A 24936-nucleotide genomic window follows, 5' to 3' on the forward strand; every position below is an offset into this window, starting at 1 on the left:
GCCGAAAGCTGTCCTGATGAGCTGCCGCTCTCCGTTCAATAATCGGTGCCATGCCACTGCTAGCTCTTTGTGTTTAAAGATGTATGGTGTGCTGGATGGCTCAGCAACCATCGTCTTCTGCACTGAAGTCGCAAAAATTTCCCGACTGTCCCTCTCAACACGTCATATATATTATTATTCAACATAAAAACCGGGCTGGATCATGGGCTCTGAGCATATAGATGATAATGCAGTAACCAGTTGTTATCTGACATTGTAAAAAGAACAAGCACTTATCGCAACTTTTTGCGAGAAAAACAAGGGAGCCCGCGGCAAAACAGACTGGGTTCACCAACGATTGAAGTCGCGCAGTTCCGTGCAGCAGCGGAGCAAAATTTCAGTCAGAAAAGTTTACCTCGCTTTTTGACAGAAACAAGTTTCTTGCCCGGCAGGGAGTCCTTTTTTTGAAACGCAACGTTTTACTAACATCAACGAAAAGGCACCATTTTCCACTTTCGTCGACAAAGCAGGGCAGGCAGCGTCCTCGCAACTTCACTTACACGAGTTCACACGTAATGTTATTCGAAAAGCCTGGTACCGTGATAACTGCTCAGCGAATGCTGCAACACGTACTACGAACGCGTTCACATGCTACAAGAAACTGGCACAACATGGGCGGGAAGGGAGCCGCCGTCAAATATTTTGTCCTTAGACAACGCAAAAATCCCCACATGGGTCGTATAAGGAGTTTGCACGAAAGCCGGCGGCGCTATGCATTCTGGGTAGTCCGCCATTTTGTCGTCCTTGTTAGCAGCCGACGCACCCAGGCCAGGCAGCAGTGTTTTTGTCCGAGAGCCGTATCGTCTTCTACAGTCATCAAAACTAACAAGGGGTTGCATATTCGCCGTCCCGGCGTGCTTTGAAGATGTCGGCAGTTTCGTCAGAGACCTACGTGTCGACTCTGTGCCCGAAAGACCGGGCGCGCTACGAGGAGAAAACAAAACAGTGCGGCGTGGACCCATTCACGCTACGCGCGGATGACTGCACTGTCGATTTCAACTTGTGCCCGCCCGTCGACATCGCCGATATTCACGAATTTCTAGTTCTGGGAACTAGTTTTGTTACTCGGCAGCAGCTTAAGGCCAGAAAAGCTTTGGAAGGGCACAACTTCCTCACAAGTGGATGGGTACGCGAGCCATGCATGAAAACGGTCGTAGCCGACACAGTGATACTCAAAACACAGGTAAGGACATAAAACCTTTTTTTTCGTGAAGTACTAATTCATTTCGTCGCCGTTGTCATTTGCGCCCAGGTGAACTACTCGCAAAGTTTGTATAAGCCACCCGTGGACGTGTGGGCCCTCGCAGAAAGCGACGGTCACATTGTGTCGGCTCACTGTACCTGCATGGCCGGCAACGGAGAGGCCTGCTCGCATGTTGCTGCCTTGCTATTTTATGTGGAGTGTGGTGTACGCGCACGTCAAGAACAATCCTGCACAGACGGTCCCAACGCCTGGCTGCCGGCCACCGTCAAGACGATTGGTGTGCGCCCGGTGTCGGAAATGGACCTGTCGTCGTCGACCATGAAAAAACGCCGCCTTAACGACAAATCCGAGGGCGCAGACTGTGCGCCGAAACCATACCCACGACCAACAGTGCCGGCGCCGACGGCCTCAGAATGGCAACAATTCTTTGCCTCAGTGATCGAGACGGGGCATCGACTGGCTGTGGCCAGCACAAATCCGCGGTACAGTGACCTGTATATGCCTGCAGTACGAAGCTGCAAGGGTGCAGATCTGCGTCTGCTGTATGACAGAAGTACGGTTGGACTAACGTATGATCAACTGTTGGTTCACTGCAGCAAAATCACTTTCGGCAGCAGCTCCTAACTTTCAAATACATTCGAGGCGCATGTTTAGGAAAAACTACGAAGAGACGCGTCGCGAGGTGCCTGTTTTGCAAAGCGTAAAGCGCGTGTGCAGAAGTAAAAAACAAACGCGCAGTAAGCCAAGAAATCGTTGTACGCACCTGAAACGAAGTGGAGTGCACAGACTTTATATTTGTCTGGATTGGCGTCAGTCTCACTCCTGTTAATACGTGCCAGCCACTCGCGTCGGCGTCGATATGAAAGCTGCTTTGCTTTCTCGCACTCGTGCAGGCGTATTTTTGGAATCTTGAAGAACCGGCAGTCGGCCTGTCCTGTCTTCAGTTTCTGCGCTTTGCTTTGGGTTCTGCTGGTGCAGCCCACAACAGCACAGTACACCATAACGCCAGCACTGTTGCACGCACGTACTACGCGAGCGTAAAAACCAACGTGCGCTTCCTGCGTCGGCTGCTACCAAGGACGACAAAATGGCGGACTACCCAGAATGCATAGCGCCGCCGGCTTTCGTGCAAACTCCCTATATGTCCCTAATCAACTAGTATAGCGAACGTTGAGGGACAGTGGTACCTGTGAGCGCGTTACAATTGATCTACGTTTTTCGTTGAGCTACGAGGAGTTGTTTCTTGATGGTACGATTAATAGACAGTCATTTGGGTCAGGGTAGCTGTGCGTCAAGCTTGTCGCACGTAAGGAATACCCTCAAATTTTCTTGCGGCGCTTGGGATAGGAGCAGTGTCGAACTACATGTGGTACGTGCCTCCATTTTTTTTAAGTTACAGCAAGTTAGAAACAGCAGAAACATGTGCGCCTGTTAAACTGCACTGAATATCGGCGATCTCTATTATATGTGGCGCCATGAAAATCGAAGCCTCTTGCAAACACTGCTGTTGTAAACACGCTGTTGTGAACACGCGAACCGAACTGCGATGGTGAACGTAATTAATCGGTATTTTCCTCGTGCGCAGGCGCGTTCGGTATCGCCGATGGTGTACGCGCTGATATGCTTGGGTATCGGGACCGAGGTCTTCACCGCATGACGATGAACTCTGCAGACGACGGAGGGAGCCTTCAGGAGGGTTGGTAAACTTGAAGGTTTATTTACATATTTACAACAGAAGCAGGGAGACCAAAAGTCAGAGATGAAGTGCTGTGAAACCAGCCAAATCGCGGCTTAAATACAGTGGATATTCCCTAGGCACCTAGCTAGGGAAACCGGTGGCTGATCAAGCGTCCAATTGGCAGACACACTCTTCATAGTCTCTTCCCTAACCCCGTGACCGCTCCGCCCCCACAAACACGTGCACAGGCGATAAGGAATCCTGGCGCCTTGAGGTCCTGGAATGCTGTTTCCGACCGGTTGACCAGGTGCATAAGGTCGTTGGCTTAGCAGGCGGTGTTACGTCTCGCCTACAACGCGCGGTATAGCCGGCGCGGATGCAACGGACGCCGCGGCTTCGTTCATCGCGGCCGCAACGCCTCCCGCCAAGCGTGTCCAGGCAGGTTTCAGTGCCACGTGTCGTCGTGCGTGCGTGTGTGTGTGTGTGCATGTTTTGCCCACGCTTGTCAAAGCGCGGCAGCCGGAGAGAGGAGCTCCCCAACTGGGAGGCGAGGAGGTCTGACCGGCGCCGGCCTGGCGGACGCGCCCGTCACGTCTGGACATGTCGAAGCGACGCCGTATCGGATGACTCTTCCCAACTCGTTCCCTCTTGCCCTCGACTCCGATGGTATAAAACGCCGCTGCCCCGGACGCCGAGAGAGACTCCGATTTCTTCCTTCGAGTAACGTGGTCGCCCTGACCGGCTGCTCTTTTGCGATGCCAAATTAAACAAGTTGTTCTGTTGCCAGTCGACTCATCCTTTGCCGGGACCTTCGGATGTTTCCAGCTTTGCCCCAGGCCGCCAGGCCAACGCTACCCTTGGGGCTTGCAACCCAAATGCAACAACTGGTTGCCAGCGGTGGGATCCCGACAACGGAGGCCAGCAGCGAAGATATGCGTTCAACTGTATGCTGAGCAGCACAACGACCATCCGGGAGCAGTGCAACGAGCCCTGTGTGATGACTGGTTGCCTGCAGCGGAACGACTGCGCTGAATTCTTGGCTGCGAGGTTTGGTGAGTGCGGGACTTTCTTCTTCTGAGTTTTGCCAGGCTTTTGTTAGTGTCAGAAACAGAGCTGGTAATTGTGTTGTCGTTGCTGCCGGGTTAGTTTGCGGCAAGACAATAGTAGGCAGTAGAGAAAGCAGCATTCGGAGCAGCCATGGATTTGAAGTCGTTGCGCAAACCGAAATTGCTGGAGCTTGCAAGAGAGTTGGGTCTGGATGTCTCAGACAAACTCAAAAAACCAGAACTGCTAAGGGCTATTCTTGAGTTGGAGGCTGAGGATGACGAGCTGTCGGAATGCCTTGAGACGATTGAGGAGAGGGAACAAAAAGAAAAAGAGAAAAACGAGCGCGAACGTAAAGAACAAAAAGAGAAAGAGGAGCGCGAACGTAAAGAGCAAAAAGATAAAGAGAAAGAAGAGCGCGACCGTCAACACGCTTTGGAAATGAAGCGTCTCGAGGTAGAGATGGAACGCGCTCGTAATGGAAGTCAGGCACACGGTGCAGGAGAACGGGTATCGTTCAAAATGACTGACCTGATGCGGCCGTTTAAGCTTGGAGAGGACATTGGTTTGTTCCTGGTTAACTTTGAGCGAACGTGCGAGAAGCAGGGGTTCTCTCGGGAAACGTGGCCACAGCGCTTGCTCACTTTGTTACCCGCCGAGGCGGCCGACGTAGTCGCTCGCTTGAAGAGAGAGGAGGCAGAGGATTTCGACCAAGTGAAATCAAGTCTGCTAAAAAAGTACAGGCTGTCAGCGGAGGCGTTCCGTCGGAAGTTTCGGGAAAATGAAAAAGGCAGAAATGAGTCATATACAGAGTTTGCCTACAGGCTTATGTCAAACATGCAGGAGTGGCTCAAAGAAGAGAAAGCGTTTGGTGACCACGAGAAAATTCTGCAGTGTTTTGGGCTGGAACAGTTTTATAGTCGGTTACCTGAGAACGTGCGGTACTGGGTCTTGGATAGGCCAGACGTTAGTACAGTGGCTAAAGCCGCCGAGCTAGCCGAGGAGTTTGTGACGCGTCGGGCTCGCGGAGCAAAGGACGGTCAAAAGGGTGAATTTGGCTCCAAGTCTGAGAGGCCGAAGTTCACACCCATGAGAGCAAGGGGGGACACGCGTAGTGCGGATGCGAGTGAAAGCAGTCCGACCGAACGTAAGGAGACGGCGGCAGCCGAAGCCGAACGCAGAAAGCGGTTCGAGGCGAGGCAAGCGCGCGTGTGTTATACGTGCCAGAAGCCGGGTCACTTTTCGGCGCAGTGTCCAGAAACAAAAAGAGAAGTCGTGTGTTTGTCATTATGTAGCACTGACGAGAACATGAAGCTTCTCGAGCCTTACATGCGAGACTTCCTCGTGAACGGGAAAGAGTGCCGAGTGCTTCGTGATTCCGCAGCTACAATGGATGTAGTTCACCCCTCTTACGTAGAACCCGATATGTTCACGGGCGAGTGCGCATGGATCAAGCAAGCCTTGAAAGCTCATAGCGTGTGTCTGCCCGTAGCAAAAGTGCTTATTGAAGGACCTTTCGGAGCACTTGAGACGGAGGCCGTAGTGTCATCTATGCTGCCCCCCCAGTACCCGTACCTATTTTCGAACAGGTCCGATCACCTCCTGCGCGAGAAGGGGCTTTTGTTTGGTGAGGCTAGCGTTCAGGCCTTAACCAGATCAGGAGTTCGGGAGCTCGCTGCAAAGGCGGTAGTTGCGGGGCCGACGTTGTCGAACAATGAGAAAGGGTCGGAGGCGCAGCAAGCTGATATTCAGAGCACGTCCGAACTGAATAAAATTGAGCCTGTAGCGCTTAAGGCACCAGGTACTGGAGAGGAAATGCCCGACACGGGAAAGTTAGAAGAGCTTCCGGTCCAGCTTCCGGGACTAAGCTCAGTGACGAACAGGGAAGACACTGATCAGGTCATTAGTGACTTAATCATTAAAGCACCGCTGTCGGCTGAGCAGAAAACCGAACTACACCAACTCTTACAAGAGTTTCAAGGTCAGTTCTCTGAGAGGCCTGGTAGGACTTCTGTCCTTACTCATGATATAGAACTTACCTCCCCAGAGCCAGTACGATCCAAGGCGTACCGGGTGTCACCCCGCCAGCGCGATATTATGGAGGCTGAGGTAAAGAAAATGCTACAGCTCGGTGTTATTGAGGCGGGTGAGAGCGATTATACCTCCCCTTTGATTTTAGTTGAGGTACCGGGCAAGGAACCTCGTCCTTGCGTCGACTACCGCAGGCTTAATTCCATTACTAAGGATCAAATTTATCCGATCCCTAACATCGAGGAGCGCCTTGAGAAAGTTAGTAGCGCTCAGTTTATTTCCACCCTAGATCTTGTCAGGGGTTATTGGCAGGTTCCACTTACAGAAGAGGCTAGTAGGTATGCGGCGTTCATTTCACCAATGGGAACATTCCGTCCTAAAGTTTTGAGTTTTGGTTTGAAGAACGCGCCATACTGCTTTTCAAGCCTCATGGACAAAGTGTTGCGGGGACAGGAAGAATTCGCTTTACCGTATTTAGACGACGTAGCGATATTCTCCGCCTCCTGGTCTGAGCATATGGCACACTTGCGGGCAGTGCTAACCCGCCTGCGCGAAGCGGGCTTGACAGTCAAGGCTCCCAAGTGCCAATTAGCACAGGCCGAGGTTGTCTACCTCGGTCACGTGATTGGACAGGGTCGTCGCCGCCCCTCTGAAATAAAGGTAGCCGCTGTGCGAGACTTCCCGCAACCGCGCACGAAGACCGATATTCGGTCGTTCTTAGGTGTCGCCGGCTACTATCAGAGGTACATCCCCAGGTACTCCGATATCGCGGCTCCCCTGACGGATGCTCTAAGAAAAACAGAGCCCCAAACAGTCGTCTGGAGCGAGACGAAGGAAAGAGCTTTTAGCGCCTTAAAGAGCGCCCTAACAAGCCAGCCAGTGCTACGATCGCCAGACTACACAAAAGGGTTCGTTGTTCAGTGCGATGCTAGTGAGCGAGGCACGGGCGTTGTACTGTGCCAAAGGGACAATGGAGAAGTGGAACACCCCGTCCTGTATGCTAGTCGTAAGCTGACCTGTCGTGAGCAGGCGTACAGCGCCACCGAGAAAGAGTGTGCGTGTCTCGTGTGGGCCGTTCAGAAATTGTCATGCTACCTAGCCGGCTCGAGGTTTATCATTGAGACGGATCATTGCCCTCTCCAATGGCTGCAGACCATATCTCCCAAAAATGGCCGCCTCCTGCGCTGGAGCCTCGCTTTGCAACAATATTCCTTTGAGGTGCGTTACAAAAAGGGGAGTCTCAACGGTAACGCCGATGGCTTAAGTCGAAGCCCCTAACGTAGGAATCCGCCTCAAAGTTGTTGGTTACTGATGTTTTCTTCCTGAGGCAGGATTTTTAACATATTGCTTTTGTTTAGTGTTTCAAAGTGATTATATGCTTTCTAGTGCAATTTTCAATTTGTGGACGCGTTCTGAGTGCTGCTTGACTACTTTAAGGAACTAGGCAGTAGTATAAAAGGGGAAAGAGCCTGGCAGAGCTTAGTGAGGGTTGTCTCGTGCTTGCTGACTGAGCGGTTGCGTTTCGGCGTAGTTCTAACGCTTGCTGGGAACGAGCACAAAAATGGCAACTCTCCCGAAGTGACTTTGCAGTGTCCTATGTGATCCTGAACCCGAGAACGAGGCCTTCTCTGTGCGCTGCGCTCAAGCAACGTCGAGGGACGATCGGTTTCGATTACGAGCATCATCGAGCGACATCCCTCTGGACAGCGGATGCAGTCCCCTGACCATCGGGATCTCCTTCTCCCGGCGGGGCGGTCTGTTACGTCTCGCCTACAACGCGCGGTATAGCCGGCGCGGATGCAACGGACGCCGCGGCTTCGTTCATCGCGGCCGCAACGCCTCCCGCCAAGCGTGTCCAGGCAGGTTTCAGTGCCACGTGTCGTCGTGCGTGCGTGTGTGTGTGTGTGCATGTTTTGCCCACGCTTGTCAAAGCGCGGCAGCCGGAGAGAGGAGCTCCCCAACTGGGAGGCGAGGAGGTCTGACCGGCGCCGGCCTGGCGGACGCGCCCGTCACGTCTGGACATGTCGAAGCGACGCCGTATCGGATGACTCTTCCCAACTCGTTCCCTCTTGCCCTCGACTCCGATGGTATAAAACGCCGCTGCCCCGGACGCCGAGAGAGACTCCGATTTCTTCCTTCGAGTAACGTGGTCGCCCTGACCGGCTGCTCTTTTGCGATGCCAAATTAAACAAGTTGTTCTGTTGCCAGTCGACTCATCCTTTGCCGGGACCTTCGGATGTTTCCAGCTTTGCCCCAGGCCGCCAGGCCAACGCTACCCTTGGGGCTTGCAACCCAAATGCAACAGCGGTGATGCCCTCCGTGGAAAAGAGGCGTCCTGGAATGTGGTTTCCGACGGGTTGACCATGTGCATAAGGTCGTTGGCTTTGTAGGCGGTGATCCCCTCCGTGAAAAGATTCGTCCTGACGGCCCCGGGCATTCCAGAGGGTAAGATGAATCAGCCATGTCCGCCCCCGCTTTGTCTGGGCGCGCAAGTGCAAGCGAGCGAGGCGGGTCCGGCGCCTTTGTTCGGGTCTTTCTGCCGGTCTACGTGAGGGCGCAGTTCGGGAGAAAGGCCGCATTCCATACTCCGGACGAAGGGATGAGAGGCCTTTCGTCACAGCTCGCCGTCGCCAGGAGCCGTTCCTAATCCTCTTCTCAGGACGACAGCACCTTTGGTCAAACATAGTTCGATGGCGCCTGACGGGCTCGTCTGTTCCCGATGTCGGGGCCTCCGATCACAACAATCCGTCCGCCGCCAAGAAGACGCCACGAAGTGGTTGCAGCTGGTCGGTGCACCACGAATGGGCGTCAGAGCAATACCACCTAGACTAGCTCAAGGCCTCCGCACGCGTCCGTGACGTCACACACAGCAGATGGGCCTGGAAGTCAGCTTCACCCCACGCGGTTTTTCTGGTTGCCCGTCGGGCACCCATTTCTCAAAATACTGCGTGTTTTGTGCCAGCGTAATATTAGTATTTAACGGTTCCTGATTAGAATATGTATTCTTCAGGAACAGGCGGGAACGCGAAATAATCGACGCCTTCGCTATGCATGTTGCTCCAGATAAGCAATGCGTCAGCCCCGCTTCGGTGCTGTTAGGGAGAACTGAATTAAACTACCTCAAGATAAGTAATCTTCGGCTGTTGTAAAGGCACGTGTTGTTCGTTTCTATTCTATTTTATTTATTTCTTCATATCGCTCTTGTCAGTGCGGTGCGGTCTTCCCTCTTCTGCGCATGATTTGACGTTAACATGTGTATATATATTCATGTTTCTTCATAGAATAAACAGTTGCTAGAAAGCGCTTTGTCCTGTTTGTTAGTCCCTTCTCGTATTTTGACAGCGCTTAACATCCCCTTCAAGAATGCATTTCCAACTAGCCCCAGTTGTAGCTCTTTTGACTTTTTTTTAATTCTTCCTAGTCAGTTGTCTTGCATCCATAAAATGATTACACTATTCACTTCCCACTCATAACCACTTCAGTAAAAATCGAACATTCCCCTATGCTTTCCTTGGTTGCATTGACTGTCAGCTTCCTTCATATGTTATTCTATACTACTTCACGTTGCAGAGATGTTTCACAACAAACCAGCAAGATTTCTAAAAAAAGTTGCAACGAATACAGTGAATAAACAGTTTATTTAAGCACTTCACACACACATACACAAAGAATATAGCTGTCACCAAGTTGTGTGATTTGGTGAGATGCGCACACAAGAATCCAGTACAATTTGTTCAGTGCCATACTGTATGAAACAGGAACAAACATACCCATTTGCATTTACATGTCCATCATACAGAAGGGAAAAAAAATTTGGTACACAAGTTACCACTCACTACAGTTCTATCAAATGTTCTATAGCTGCAGTTGCTAAGTATGAAAAGAACATGTACAGATTATAAAATGCCTTAATACAAAGCTATCTTTATAATGTAATCAGGTGTGCAAGAAAGGTCCGCTATCTCAGAAACACTTGCCATTAAACGATACAGTCATCAATCCTCAACTCTTTAGAGTTTGCATTTTTCGCTGCCCCTTCGACACTGTTGTGTTGTTTTTCGTTTTGCACAGATTATTTAACAGCGTGTTGGCAGCAGCACTCAAAATATGGTGCATGACTTTTTCTGGCGAATGACCAGAATCACACGTATCAAGGTCTCCAGAATCGTGGAGAATGGTTGACACAAGAGAAACAAGGGCCTCCTTCTGATTTGGAAGAGCCAGAAATTTGGATGCATACTGCTCACTCCTCAATTTGTCAAGGACTATTTCTGTATAAAGTACAGCGTTCACTACGACATCTCGTGGAAACTTTAATCCTCCTCTTGTCATGCCTTAAATGAGCAGTGTGTCATCATGGTCCAAACTGGTGTTATCCAGGACGAGATTGTCCTTGCACGACATACACATGAGCTTTTTCATTGTTGCATGGGCACAGTATCCCGCAACATACGTAACAGCGGGAATCATCGACGATTTTTTGCTACATCAGCATTGGTCACTGCTATACTGAACTGTGCACAAAGTGATTCAACACTTATGACGGAGATCGGTTCTGCAATAATGTCAAGATCAGGCATGTCCAGTACTTTTTGAAGCCTTAGCTTGTTCTCAGATTCATAAATCTGTCTGATCGAGACATGGTATTGGGCTCCGGATAGCTGGCGATACTTCCCGAATCTATCCTCAAGGCAATCTGAAATTTTCCAAGGAGCACATACCGAAATCCCAGCTCTTCCAGGCAGTATAAAGCGATCTCATGCAGAGCGTGGCTCGTGTGGCCAAAAGCGATGTGAGTTTCTTTCGTCAGGTGGCCAGCATCGTGTGTGAGGCTAGCCCAGTAGTCTAGCCACTCGGTATTTTCCTCAAAAATTCAAGCTGTGGACATGTTGACGCAATCGGAGACTGCATTTCATCACGCAGGCGTTCACCTTTTCTTGGCGTCTTTACATTCACTATTCGCCACCATGTCAAAATGGTGTTTATGAAATCTGCTGTTCCTTTAGCATTTTGTACAGCGGAACATTGCAGTGCAGCTGCTGTCGATTCATTAAAAATCCTGAGAGCAAGCTTAACGTTCTGGCGCTCCATAGTTGATGGGTTCAGTGCTTTCAGTGAGAGTGTTGGTGCCAGCTTTAAAAGGTTATTTTGCTCAACCTCATGCAGATCACACAAATATTTAAATGATGCCGTAAGAATAGGTGGCTTTGGGTCATTGCTGCTTGGATCAGGGTAATATATACACTTTCCACTGTTTCTCTGGTTTAGCCAATTGTTCCTAATTGACTTCAAAAGGTGCACAGGGTCCAAAATGAAAAACAGTGGACGAGAGGAATCAGCTGGGTGTGTGTAAACTATACTGGCTTTGGGGGGGGGGGGGGGGGGCTAGCAAAAAATGTCATGGCTTTTCGATTGATAGCATTGTTGTCTGAAACAACAGCTAGTACCTTAAATCCAAGTGACTCAAGGTCAGTAATGAGCTTGTGCAAAAATAGATGCAGTGCTTTTGCATCTATCTGTGCGACTGGCAAAATGTGAACAACATCCTTGTTGCTTCACAAAAGGCTTTGTAGCATGAACACATATGCTGTTTTAGCCGGATCGGAACTATTGGCTGCGGCACCTATAACGAAGCCTGCTTTGTACTCAAAATAGGTTTGAAGATGGATCTCATCCATCATTAATGTCACAGTGCGCTCATGCTCGGCCATTGCTTGCAATACAGTTTTAGCATAGTTCAAGAAACAAGGATCTTGCTGTTCAAGTGCTGGATTCATGTGATATGACGAACACAGTCGTCGAATAGTGTCTGGGTGCGGCAGCTTAATTTTAAGCGAGCTTCTGATGAACCTGTATGCATGTGGAGAAATGGTATACAGCAGACCTGAAAACACGAGTACATCTGGTGGATATCGAGGCACATTTTTCAAAACAAGCTCGACTTGGCTTCGCACAAATTTCAGTACCTGTAAGTTCCATCCATGATTTTCTTGGAGCTCATAATCCTTGTTCACCTCATCCAGGAGCATTAGCACAGTTGCGAGAAGCTGGTGTTCCTTTTCGCTGCCACTAGCACAACTCTCCAGCTTTTCAACAGACTGCAGCACTTTATCAAGCTCCCTTAAATCCTTCATTTGTGACGGCACACATTCGTCTCCAAGATTGTGGAGACGGGACCCTCCGAGAAACACCTGAACAGACAGGTCGTCTAAAACCACCACTGATGAACGCACTGCGGGAGCTTGGTCGAGGGAGAGCTCCAGGAACAAAACCTTTGCCTGCGTAGTGACCACAGTCCAGAAGTCAGAAGTCTTAAGCTTCGGAAGGGCAGAACACAGCTCCCCAAAACTGCAAATTTTGTTCCTGCGATCTTCTTCCTCTTGAGCAGCAACAGAAAGCTCTATCGCTTTTCGCAGTGACGCTGCCTCGAGTCGGGCCTTCTTTTCTGCAGGAGCTTCTCGCGAAGATGGTGGCTGAGAGAGATATTTCGGGCAGCCGGGAAACACACTCGGGACAGCAGCTGGCTTCAGGCGGACACGCTGCAGCGGAACTTCGATAACGTTACCAGTGTTCTCGTCCGTGTACGTTGCAAACCTGACGAAGTCACTCGTTTGAAAGTGTTTTTCACACACCTAAAAACAAAGTAAAACCACAAGTCCATTAGGTTTGGGCGACAGGCTTACAAAATTCGGCAAGCGAAATAACTGGGAAATAAAACTCCGCAAGCGAAGTAATAAGAAAGTGAAGAAAAGGTCCCCTCTCCGAAGCAAGCCATAAAAAAAATGTCGTGTGAAGCACAAAACCAAGGAAAAGGAGCAGCGCAAAAGCATGCAACCACAAGAGAAGAAAGGACAAGACACGGCACAAAACGCGAAAACAGCGCTCGTGTCTTGTCCTTTCTTGCGTGGTTGCATGCTTTTGCGCTGCTCCTTTTCCTTGGTTCAAAACGCACTAACTAGGCTAAAAAGAAGTTTTACTGAAGCAAAAAGTTTAAGGCAAGCATCCTGAAAACAGCACCAAAAGCGACGCTTACCACAGTGTGCTTGGTTGGCACAAAATCTTCGCGAGAAATAGCCTTTGTCCATGCTGCCCTTTGCGTCTCGTCGGCAGGAAACTTGTAGACGCGGACACTCGGACCACCATCATAATTTGATCTGCAGCCTGGGGCGCAGCAGCAGCCAGGCATTTCAGAACTGAGGCTACGCAGGTTCAAACACGCAAACGAAGCCTCTGCAGATGAAAGAGCTTGCACAGTTATTGAGCTCTTCCTTGAAAACGCGACACATTCACGTCAGCTAGCACCATGACCATGTGCGTACTGGTTGTCTCAGTGTTCCCAACCAACTTAGGACGCGGACTGGCATTAGCTTTCAAGCGCAAGTAGAGTTTGATATTAAACATTATTAAAACCGCAGTTGACAGCAAGGATGCAAGGCTTAACACGACATTTATTTTTGCAATATTTCAAACTATAAACTCGTTAATATAAGCGTGGCAAAAATAAGAAAAGAGCTTTCTTGAGTTTTATTTGAAGCGACAAGAAAATAGCCAAGTTCGAGCCAAGCCAGGATAATTCCAAATCCGATCGAGGGAACAGAATTTTTCCGCTTAGTCAGTTTTCTCCCAGATGGCGCCACGTCAGCCTGCTGCGCGCTGCATCTCTTAGCAGTGACGTAGACGCTTGGCGAGGAGGTCATGTCGGGGCCTTGTAAAGTTATCTAGGTGGTATTGGTCAGAGTCCCAGTCGGCCTCATAGTAGTCAGTCCACTTGACCTGCACAGCTGGCAAGGGTCCTCAACGGAGCATTAGCGATCAGATCTGAGCTCAGCCCCTACCTCCGGCTAGGCAGCACGCGGCCAGCCTCAGAACATTGCCAGGTCTTTAATACAGAGACATATGGCTGCAAATTTTGGATGACTTAACCCTCGCCAACAGCTCACGCCCGGAAGTCTGCTGAACCAAAACTAGTTCCTCTTTGTTTTTCCTTTTTTCGCAAAAGACATGCGTCTGAAATTTGGTAAGAAACTTTTTTTTTCGGCAATGAGGTAGGTACGGAGAAGCAAGGAAAAAAACAAAACCCAAAAATGATACGGTAGCTTTTCTCGAGCATTAGGGCATTTTACGCCAGATTATGCAGGAAAGCTACGACTGAGACCGTCGGCATTCCCGTTTTCCCGCCCTTTTCGGTAGCGGTAGCCCGACTGAGTCACTGGTAGAGGACCGACTACGTCCCCCACCAAACGACGGAAGGGTTCGCTAATCACGGGCACTAGCTTCATCGGAGCCTTCCTTAAATCCCCTGGCTTTCCGACACGCTGACAGGTGTCGCAGGACTTTAAAAACTGCTTGACATCCCTGACGCAGCCAGGCCAATAAAACTCCTGTAGAAGCCTAGCTTTAGTTTTCTTCACTCCAAGGTGGCAAGACCAACCCCCACCATGGCACAATTTAAGGATGCCTGCGCGGTATTTCTGCGGCACCACGAGCCGATCAAACTGGACCCCCTTTGAGTCCTTGTACTCGGCGTCGCATCTGTTCCTGCCGCGAGCCTCTCCGCTCGTCTCAGAAGCATCGCCTCCTGGGTTTGCCCCTGCCTGACCCGTCGTGGGAGAGCCTTCGTTCTTCCTACGACTTACTTCAGCTGCAATCTCGCGAGCCTTCGCACGAGTGAGCGCCTGGACGGTTCGGTCGCCGAAACTACGACGCTCTTCCTGGACCATCTGCTCCGACCGATTTGAAAAGAGGTACGGAAATTTTTCCGGCAGATTCGGTGATACCACTGCCTCCGTTTCCAGAACGCCAAACGGGCCCTCTATTCTAACTCGTGCGATCAGCAAGCATGCGCTATTCTCTTCGGCCACCTGCCTAATCCCTGCACATTCCCCAGTAAAATCAGCTGCGTTCACGTACGTGGGGTGGATTACGTCCATGGTGGCCGCGGAGTCCCGCAGAACCCGGCACGGTTTACCATTAACCTGCATGTCTTTCAGGTATGGCTCTAGCAGGCGCATGTTCTCATCGCCCGCCTCCACCAAGGAGAGAACGATTTCCTGCTTCCTGCAAGCGTGGGCGAAGTGACCGGGCTCGTGACAACGGAAACACACTGTGGTTTCTTTCTGGCTTCAAAAGCCTTATCCCTCTCTTTTTCGGTCGCCCCCTTTGTGGGGTTGCTTGATTCTGCTTTGTGGCCCTCGTTCCGCTCCCAGTTGCGGCTTGCTGCCCCTCCTGTCTGGATCCGTGGAAATTTTTTTTCTACTTTGGGGCTTACGGGGGCACGCGCACCGTCTCCTACGCGCATGGCATAGAACTCTTCGGCCAGCTCTGCTGCACTTTCTAGGGTTTTATTTCCCAGCCTGTCCTGCACCCACAAGCGCATTTCTTCCCTCAAAGAGCCAAAAAACTGCTCCAGGCAGATCACCTCTATTACTTTATCGTGAGTTCCGTAAGCCTGTTCTCCCTTTAGCCATTCCTTCAGGTCTGCCTTAAGGTTATACGCAAAATCCGGAAATGACTGGTTAGGCTGTTTTCTGGCTTCCCTGAAGCGGCGCCGAAAGGCCTCTGCGGACAGGCGATACTTTTTTAGGAGTGCTGCCTTTACTTTAGTATAGTCTGCCGCCTCTTCTTTTGCCAGACGAGCGAGTACTTAGGCCGCCTCACTTGGAAGAATGGTCAGAAGTTTCTGCGGCCAGGACTCGGTCGGGAACCCGCAACTTTCACATGCCCGCTCAAAGTTCACGAGAAAGAGCCCTATGTCCTCTCCAAGTTTGTACGGTTGCAAGAGGTCCTTTATTTTTATTTTTGATGTTGCCTGGCTTGCCACTGTGTTCGGCACCTCTAGCCTAGTGCGTTCTGCCTGTGCGGCCTGAGCTATCTGTAAACCGAGCCGTTTTTTCTCGATCTCTCTTTCATGCTCTCTTTCCTGCTCTTCGCGCTTCCTTTGTTCCTTTTCCTTCTCCAACTCCTCCTTAATTAGCTCCCAACATTCTACTATCTCCTCCTCGTCCGCACCGAAATCCTCAATTGCCCTAATCAATTCAGGTTTTCTACGGATCGACCCACAATCAATGCCCAATTCCCCGCATACGAGAACTAGGTCTGGTTTGCGCAGCTTCTTCCAGTCCATGACTATTTAAGCAACGGCAAGTCTCTACTCACGTGGTCAGAGGAGCCCCGGCTGCCTCTTATACCAACCTTCGATTACCTAGGCTAACAAATTTTCAAAGTTGTAAAACCTGGCAATGCTCCAAGAGAAAGACCGCGCACTTACCATACCAGAGTCAGGACCAGGCGCAGACCATCCCACCGCTGCCAACCAGTTGATATGCTTGGGTATCGGGACCGAGGTCTTCACCGCATGACGATGAACTCTGCAGACGACGGAGGGAGCCTTCAGGAGGGTTGGTAAACTTGAAGGTTTATTTACATATTTACAACAGAAGCAGGGAGACCAAAAACCAGAGATGAAGTGCTGTGAAACCAGCCAAATCGCGGCTTAAATACAGTGGATATTCCCTAGGCACCTAGCTAGGGAAACCGGTGGCTGATCAAGCGTCCAATGGGCAGACACACTCTTCATAGTCTCTTCCCTAACCCCGTGACCGCTCCGCTCCCACAAACACGTGCACAGGCGATAAGGAATCCTGGCGCCTTGAGGTCCTGGAATGCTGTTTCCGACCGGTTGACCAGGTGCATAAGGCCGTTGGCTTAGCAGGCGGTGATGCCCTCCGTGGGAAAGAGGCGTCCTGGAATGTGGTTTCCGACGGGTTGACCATGTGCATGAGGTCGTTGGCTTTGTAGGCGGTGATCCCCTCCGTGGAAAGATGCGTCCTGACGGCCCCGGGCATTCCAGAGGGTAAGATGAGTCAGCCGTGTCCGTCCCCGCTTTGTCTGGCCGCGCAAGTGCAAGCGAGCGAGGCGGGTACGGCGCCTTTGTTCGGGTCTTTCTGCCGGTCCACGTGAGGGCGCAGTTCGGGAGAAAGGCCGCATTCCATACTTGGACGAAGGGATGAGAGGCCTTTCGTCACAGCTCGCCGTCGCCAGGAGCCGTTCCTAATCCTCTTCTCAGGACGACAGCACCTTTGGTCAAACATAGTTCGATGGCGCCTGACGGGCTCGTCTGTTCCCGCTGTCGGGGCCTCCGATCACAACAGCGCATATAGTTTGCACTGAAAACCGTAAAACGAATCCCCAGATATGCGTCCGCCATTCTTACGAACCGCCAGCTCCCGCAGATTTCATGCCGTGCCGTTTCAGTAAGGGTGCGTGCACGATATTTCGAACCAAGCGCAGCGGTAGCTGCAGAATGAACTTCCGACGGGCAGAAACTCCCTTCAGCACGAAAGGTCCCAGAGGGTCATTGCGAGCGAACGAACGCGCTGAACACGAAGCGTCGGAGCCTGCGTGCAGCACGCATTAAACGTACGTGCCAATTACTCCGCGAAAACCGCAACCTGCGTGCCTGTGGCCCTTACTAAATAAAAGCAAAATCCGCAATTTCGACTGTCGATAGTACGATAATGCCGAAGCAAGGAAAGCCTAGCTGTGTAACTTGATTGTTTGCAATTGAAACGTAGACCACCCAAGTAAGTCGGGGAGACGAAAATAGACTGGGCCACGTCGTTGCTCCTTGGGCACAGCGCGCAGTGAAAAACAATGGAGCGAGAAGAGGCGAGCCGAGGCCCAGAAACTGCAAGCCGACGCTGCGGGGACAGCGATCCAGCCATGCGCCGAACCCTGTTTTAGCAGAAAAGGGACCAACACTTGACCCGCCGCGGTGGCTCAGTGGTTAGGGCGCTCGTCTACTGGGCCGGAGTACCCGGGTTCGGAACTGATCGCGGCGGCCGCGTTTCGATGGAGGCGAAACGCTACGTCGCCCGTGTGCTGTGCGATGTCAGTGCGCGTTAAAGATCCCCGGGTGGTCGAAATTATTCCGGAGACTTCCACTGCGACACATCCTTCTTCTTTTCTTTCACTCCCTCCTTTATTCCTTCCCTTACGGCGCGGTGTCCGCCGAGAATTGAGACATACTGCGCCATTTCCTTTCTCCAAAAACCAACTTACATTTTAATTTCAATTTACCAACACTTGCGGTAACGCCTCAAGATAAGTTCAGCTACCTCAAAGAGCTTAAAAGTAAAATATTTTGGCGTTAACCCCTCCAAATGAGAAGCTCTTCACCCACGCACTAGCGAAGACCTGATAGAATAGTTAGCCGGGCCGATTGGTATAAGTCATAAAATCAGCAGCGCAACAGACGTCATGTTTGTAAACAAAGGTGGCGATGCGGTCGGCAGTGACGCGGGATGTAGGCAAAACGCAGCAAGCCTATACGTTTACTTAGGCGCCCCGACGGCGAGCTGAGTGAAAAGCACCCTGCGCTCCGGTGGTGCTTCCCCGCTGTTTTTTTTTTTACTTTACCGCGCGCGGGCTCGATTGCTTAGGCGCAGCGCCGGTTTTTTTTTTCGAACATGCGATGGAGATGGAGATGGTCGGCGAACGCCGACAGGTGCGGACGCGTGGCATATGAGCTCCGTGTTTTTCGGGTATTTTGACCCGCCTAAACCCTTTGGACTGCCTTCTTTTGGGGTGGAATCGACGCCGATAACGAAGAGGACCACGAGGACCCAAGATACGAGCTGGTGGGTCCGATATTTCGATTTTTATCGGTACTTGAACTTCCCACGTGGTCGGCGCGACAGTAGGCCTAGCTAGGCCTAACACGAGTACGGGGCTCCGCGGCCTCAACGAGAGGGGGCGAAGACCGGAGAGAAGTCCCAGATGAACACCCCTAGCGACAGACAGCCCACAATGACGGGCTTGAATTGCTTTATACCAGAAATGCCAGAAAATATGGACGAAGACTTCCAAGACACGACCGAAGAGAACCCCGGGCGGCAGAGTCGGGGGGGGTGGGGGGGAGGCTCCGTGAGAGCGACGAGACCGACGCATAACAGCAGCGACCCAGTAGGAAGAAACACGCAAGTTTCCGAAAACAAGGATATGGAACTGGATTGGATAGTCGTAGGGCCGAAGGTTCGGAGAAAGCAACAACAAAGAATGGAGATGCAAGGGACCCCGGGGAAGACGACCCCGGAGCCTCTCTCGGAAGGAATGCAAACTACAAGGGGAGCACCAGCTGCGCAGAAAGAAGCAGAGAAAGGAGGAGGCGAGAGGAGGAGACTGCCGCCGCTCCCGAAGGACGACTTAAAAGTAGTTCTCCGACCGAGAGGACTCACAGTCAAGGATTTGCAAACACACCAAGTGGCAAAGGCAGCAGCGGAGGCTACCGGGCACGAATGCAAGACAGGAGACTTCATCATAAGACTACGAAATGGTTCTAACATAATAATCATCAGCACTGGCGACGAGATAGTAGCCAGGAAGATCAGAAATATCACGCAGCTAAAATTTGGCGATAAAACCTACGCAGTCAACGCCCACGTGGCGGCACCGGAGGACACGGTGAAGGGAGTCATCCACGGGGTGGACCAAGGAACTACACCGGATGAGCTCAAGGACAACCTCAGACTACGCTGGCAGGGGGTGAAGATCCTGGCGGCCAGGATGCTTGGAAGCTCGAGCACGGCCGTCATCACCTTCGAAGGCACTTTTCTACCCAAGCAAGTGATCTACCATGGAGGAGAGATGTGGTGCTACGCATACAAACCAACGAGACAAGTCTGCTACAACTGCGGTCAGCAAGGACATCGGATGGACGTCTGTCCAAGCCCACACACCAAGATCTGTAGGCAGTGCGGATGCCAGAACTCGGCGGAGGCACACCAGTGTACACCCAAGTGCATGCTTTGCGGCGGAGAGCACGCAGCCGGCTCGAAGGACTGCAAGCAGCGCCTTAAGCCAGCGAGCGAGCTACGCTGGGGACCTCAGCAGCAGCAAGGTCGGCGCAGAAGAAGCCGCAGCAGAGGAAAACCGCGATGGTTCGGGGACGAAAGCAGAGACCAGGACAGAAGCAAGTCGCGGAGTCGCAGCCGCGGCAGACCCTGGAATCAAAACCAGGGGAGCGGACAAGACGAGTCCTTTCCACCACTGGACAACGGAAGCAAGCAGCAGCAGCAGCAACAACAACAGCAGCAGAAGAAGAACGGCGGCAACTCGCAGGTGAGCTGGCGGGACGGCCCTCCCAAATCGCTATATGCCCCGCACTCTAACACAAACGGAACACAAAACACACAAATCCAAAAACTATCAGAGGAAAACGCCAGTCTTAAGCGCGAATTGGAACAGTGCCGCGAAGAGATGAGGCAACTAAGAATACAGCTAGGAGAGATAATTAGGGAGAAACAAGAAATCAGGTTTTGTACCAATAACGACACCAACACAGATTGAGGAAGACTTACAACAGGATATAAGGCCGGACAGCCCAATAATGAAACTCATACAGGAGATGCGCAACGAGATACGCAACGAAATGCAGGGGATGCGTAGTGAAATGCGCAGCGAAATGCAGCAGACACAGCAGAAGGTAGCTATGCAAGAGCAGAGCTTCAGGAACTACGTTAGGAGTCAAACCACGCAGAGAACAACCAACGATGCGAGGGATAGGCTCTTTAACGAGCGCAGGTTCAGCACTGAAACCCCCAGCACAAGTAGCGCTAACCAAACATGGCTGAGCGAAATCAACAATTAGAGCTATGGCAATGGAACTGCAGAGGCTACGCACGCAAGCAAGGCCTCTTGCAGCAGTACATATATTCCAGGGGAACCACACCAGATATTATTTTACTACAGGAAACAAACAACACGACACCAAAACTCAGAGGGTACACATGTCAAGAGGGCAGCCGCATTGCCACCTTAATTAGTAACAAGGTGGTGGCCATAGAACACAAACAGATAGAGGACACAAACATAGATCACATAATCACAGAGATAGTTCCCAAGAAGAAAGCGAAAGCCAAAATCACCCTAATAGTTAACCTATATAGTCCGCCGAGGCAAACAAATGGCGACTTCCTCAGGCTCTTTGCGGAGGCGAAGAGACTAGCAGAGCAAAACACCCTTCTCATAGCAGGCGATTTCAACGCCAAAAGCCCAAGATGGGGCTACCCCAGAGATGACAAGAAGGGGCGTGGCATCTGCTTAGCGGAAGAGAGCACAGGGTGCGACCTCCTAACCGACGAGAGCCAGCCAACCAGACAAGGCAACAGCGTGAGCCCAGATACGAGCCCGGACCTCACCTTCGTAAGAGGCAACAAGCAGGTAGAATGGGAAAACCTTCTCGAGAACCTGGGTAGCGACCACTACATAGTCAGAACCTGCATAGTGGCCGAGGGGGTCAAAAGGAAGAAGGAAGCTGGAGGGCGAAATCGAATCCGTAGAGGAGTGGAGTCAAAAGCTTCGGCAAATCCAGGAGGGATACACGAAAGCTGTGGATAGAACAGAGCAAACACCGGAAGTAGATAAAAGGCTCATCGGGCTATGGGAGGCAAGACGAGGGCTTACCAAGCGCTGGAAAAGGCAGAAGCTAAACCGAAAGCTTAAAAGGAAAATCGCTGAGATAACTGAAAAAGCAGAGCAATATGCAATACAACTGGCAAGGCAGGGCTGGCAGCAGTTCAGTAATTCGCTGAATGGCACGCTAGGCACGGCTAGGACGTGGCAGATTCTCCGAGCCCTCATGGACCCAACCCAAAGCAAAACCGAAAGCAGCAAGTCGCTACAGAGACTGGTACATCAACATGATGGAACCGAAGAACAGCTGCTAGAGGAAGTTAGGATAAAATGCTACGGGAAGGATCAGATAGAAAGCTACAAGGAAGAGTATAAAGGTGAAGAGAATCTAAACATGGACAGGCCTATCACCAAGGAAGAGGTAATCGAGGCGGTAAGAGCGGCCACAAAGAACACGGCAACGGGAGCAGACAAAATCAGCAACTCACTAATCAGGAATCTCAGCGACAACGCCATAGACCAGCTAGTGGTGTACCTCAATAAGCTTTGGCAATCCGGCACGGTTCCGGCAGAGTGGAAGCACGCAATGGTGGTTATGATACCAAAGCCAGGCAAAAAGCTATCGATCGAAAACCTCAGACCCATTTCCTTAACATCATGTCTAGGTAAGCTCTATGAGAGGATAATCACCAAAAGGATTCAAACACATCTGGAAGGAGGACGGTTATACCCGGATAGCATGTACGGTTTTAGAGCGAACCTGTCCACCCAAGACATCCTAATACAGCTTAAGGAGGAGGTTCTAGCCACGATGCCAAAAGCAGGGGAAAACGTGGTCATGGCCCTCGATATAAAGGGGGCCTTCGACAACGTCAGCCACAACGCCATCATGGAGGGAGTCAATAACACCAACTGCGGAAGAAGAGTCCATAATTATGTCAGCGCCTTCTTAAGCGATAGAACTGCGACAGTCGGGCTTGGAGACCTTAGAAGCGACCCTTTCAGCACACCATGCAAGGGCACTCCCCAGGGATCGGTCATCTCACCGATATTATTCAACGTTGCGATGATCGGGCTTGCGCGGCAACTCGAGAGGATACCAGGGATAAAACACGCGATGTATGCCGACGATGTCACGGTATGGGTCACCCAGGGCTCTCTGGGGGAGGAGGAGGACAGACTACAGGAAGCAGCCGCGTGTGTGGAGAAGTACACCAGAGAAAGAGGCCTCAGATACTCAACCGAGAAATCGGAGCTGCTGAGAGTCGGAAGACATCCCACTTCCAGCCCTGGAAGGGCAGAGGATCCCAGAGAAAGACATGATAAGGGTGCTAGGTATGTGGCTGCAAAGAAGCAGGAAATGCAGCCACACCATCAGCATAATAAGTAAAGCAGCAGAGCAGGTAGGAAGAATGATCAGCAGAGTCTCGCATAGGCGGTACGGCATGAAAGAGGAAGACACGCTCAGACTCGTGAGCAGCCTGATAGTCAGCCGAGTCACCTGTTCACTGCCCTACCAGATACCAACCAAAGCCGACATGGAACAGATAGATGTAATATTAAGGAAGGCATATAAGACCACCCTGCATCTACCTAGGAACACACCGAACGAGAAACTACTCCAGCTAGGGATTAGTAACACCTTCCAAGAGCTGAGGGAGGCCCAAATCAGGGCACAGTATACGAGACTCCGAGGCACGCCAACAGGCCGGGAACTGCTGAAAAGAATAGGGGTGGAAACACAAGAGCGCCTTGACAGGTACAGGGACGTCCCGGATGGAATTAGAAAAGCCATTCGGGTCGCACCCCTGCCCAGGAACATGGATCCGAACCTGCACGAAGGAAGACGGAAAGCAAGAGCCGAGTATATCAAGCGAGGCTTAGCCAATCTGAAAAACACGGTCTTCACGGACGCGGCGCTGTACCTGGTGGATAGGAAGCACACGGCCGCGGCTGTAGTAGTCGACCACCAGGGAGAACTGATCACCTGTGCAGCGGCAGAGGCTGCGGACGCAACAGAAGCCGAGGAGGTTGCCATAGCTCTAGCGGTCGCTTGCGGCTCCCAGGGAAACAAATCTCTAAACATACTTACAGACTCGAAAGAGGCATGTAGGAACTACACTAGGGGAAGGATAGGTGCCGCAGCCATGAACATACTCAGAAAAGCGCGTGTCTCAGACACAAAACACATACACAGCCTGGTTTGGATACCCGGACATGCAGGTATTAAGGGAAATGAAAGAGCGGACGGCCATGCTCGAGCGATGAGTTTCCGAGCGGGATTACCGGACGACTTTTGCACCCGAGCCTGCGACGGGGGGTATGCAGAGCACCTGGCCCTATACAGGGGCTTAAGGTATAAATATCCTCCGCCACACAAGGCCCTAACAAAGGAAGAGGCTACCGGGTGGCGCAGACTGCAGACGGGTATTTTTCCAAATTTACACATACTAAACAAGATGTTTCCGACACAATACAGAGCCACATGCCCGTGGTGCGGGGCGGTACCAACGCTGTACCACATCACATGGGAGTGTGAGCGAAACATAAAATTCCACCAACACAAACACACAAGTGCGGAGCAATGGGAGAGCCGGCTCGTCAGCAGCGAGCTCACGGTCCAAAGGACCCTGGTGCAGCACGCTTACGAGGCAGCGCGGCTCAGCGGAGCCCTGGAATGAGGGCCCGACCTTGCGAAGACGGGATCCGGGATCGCCTGATATGAAGACGACGCGGATCCTGCTGCCGCCGAAATACGCAAATGTTCAATAAAAATTTTTCACTCACTCGAACATGCGCCGAATTTTGTGACACCCGCAGACTGAGCAAACAGGATGTTAATCATGACAATTTTTTTTATTCCACCTCACAGCCGTGACAAAAGGCATGTCGAATCTATTTGAGGCTTATGCCGATACAGCGGCGACGACCATGCCAGCCGCCTGACGAGGCGAAGACGTGTTCCACTGCAATTCACGAGAGAGAAAACGGAAAGCCGGAAGCGTGAACGATCCGATTCCGCGTCGACGTTGTTTACGGAAGACCAGGCAAGCACCCATCCCGCAGCTTTGTGTTCACGCGAAAGACAGCGTACATGGAGTTCAAACCGGCGTTGGTTTAACGTCGACGGTTTAATCCATCAAGGTTAAACCACCAATGTTAGTTTAAACCACCGCGGGTTCGAAGCTAGCGTCAGCCGAGCCTCGCGGCGATAGCCGAACAGCCCCCGCTCAGCATTCGCCACACACGAGCAGAGGTGGGGCGCGCACTCGCCACAAGGAAAGCCTCAACATTCGTGAAGCGGACTTCGGCACACGGCAGAAAATCCCATATGTGCGTCATGTTAGCATTGGAAACAGCCAGGAGCAATATTCTGCACCTCACACGCTGACGCACAACGACCGAAAGACGTGTTGTTTGTCATACGCACAGATTGGCGTCTTCGTAGGTACTGCGCCCGGTTGTGCGCGGCGAGCACCAGCAGTCTCTCGCCCACGCAAGCGGCAGCGGCAAACGGTTCAACCGGAAA

General features: G+C 51.5%; 1 protein-coding gene across 1 annotated transcript; it reads right to left on the reverse strand.

The window, feature by feature from the left end:
- Positions 1-9652: 9652 nt before the first annotated feature.
- LOC144113127 (uncharacterized) lies at positions 9653-13225 on the reverse strand. Its single transcript, XM_077646034.1, has 2 exons — positions 13030-13225; positions 9653-12628 (listed from the first exon to the last, which is right to left on the reverse strand). The coding sequence occupies exons 1-2, from the start codon at positions 13180-13182 to the stop codon at positions 11552-11554; spliced, it is 1230 nt and encodes a 409-aa protein (XP_077502160.1). The 5' UTR covers positions 13183-13225; the 3' UTR covers positions 9653-11551.
- Between the last annotated feature and the right edge of the window lie 11711 nt (positions 13226-24936).

This window comes from Amblyomma americanum, chromosome 1 (assembly GCF_052857255.1).
Source record: "Amblyomma americanum isolate KBUSLIRL-KWMA chromosome 1, ASM5285725v1, whole genome shotgun sequence".
NCBI lineage: Eukaryota > Metazoa > Arthropoda > Arachnida > Ixodida > Ixodidae > Amblyomma > Amblyomma americanum.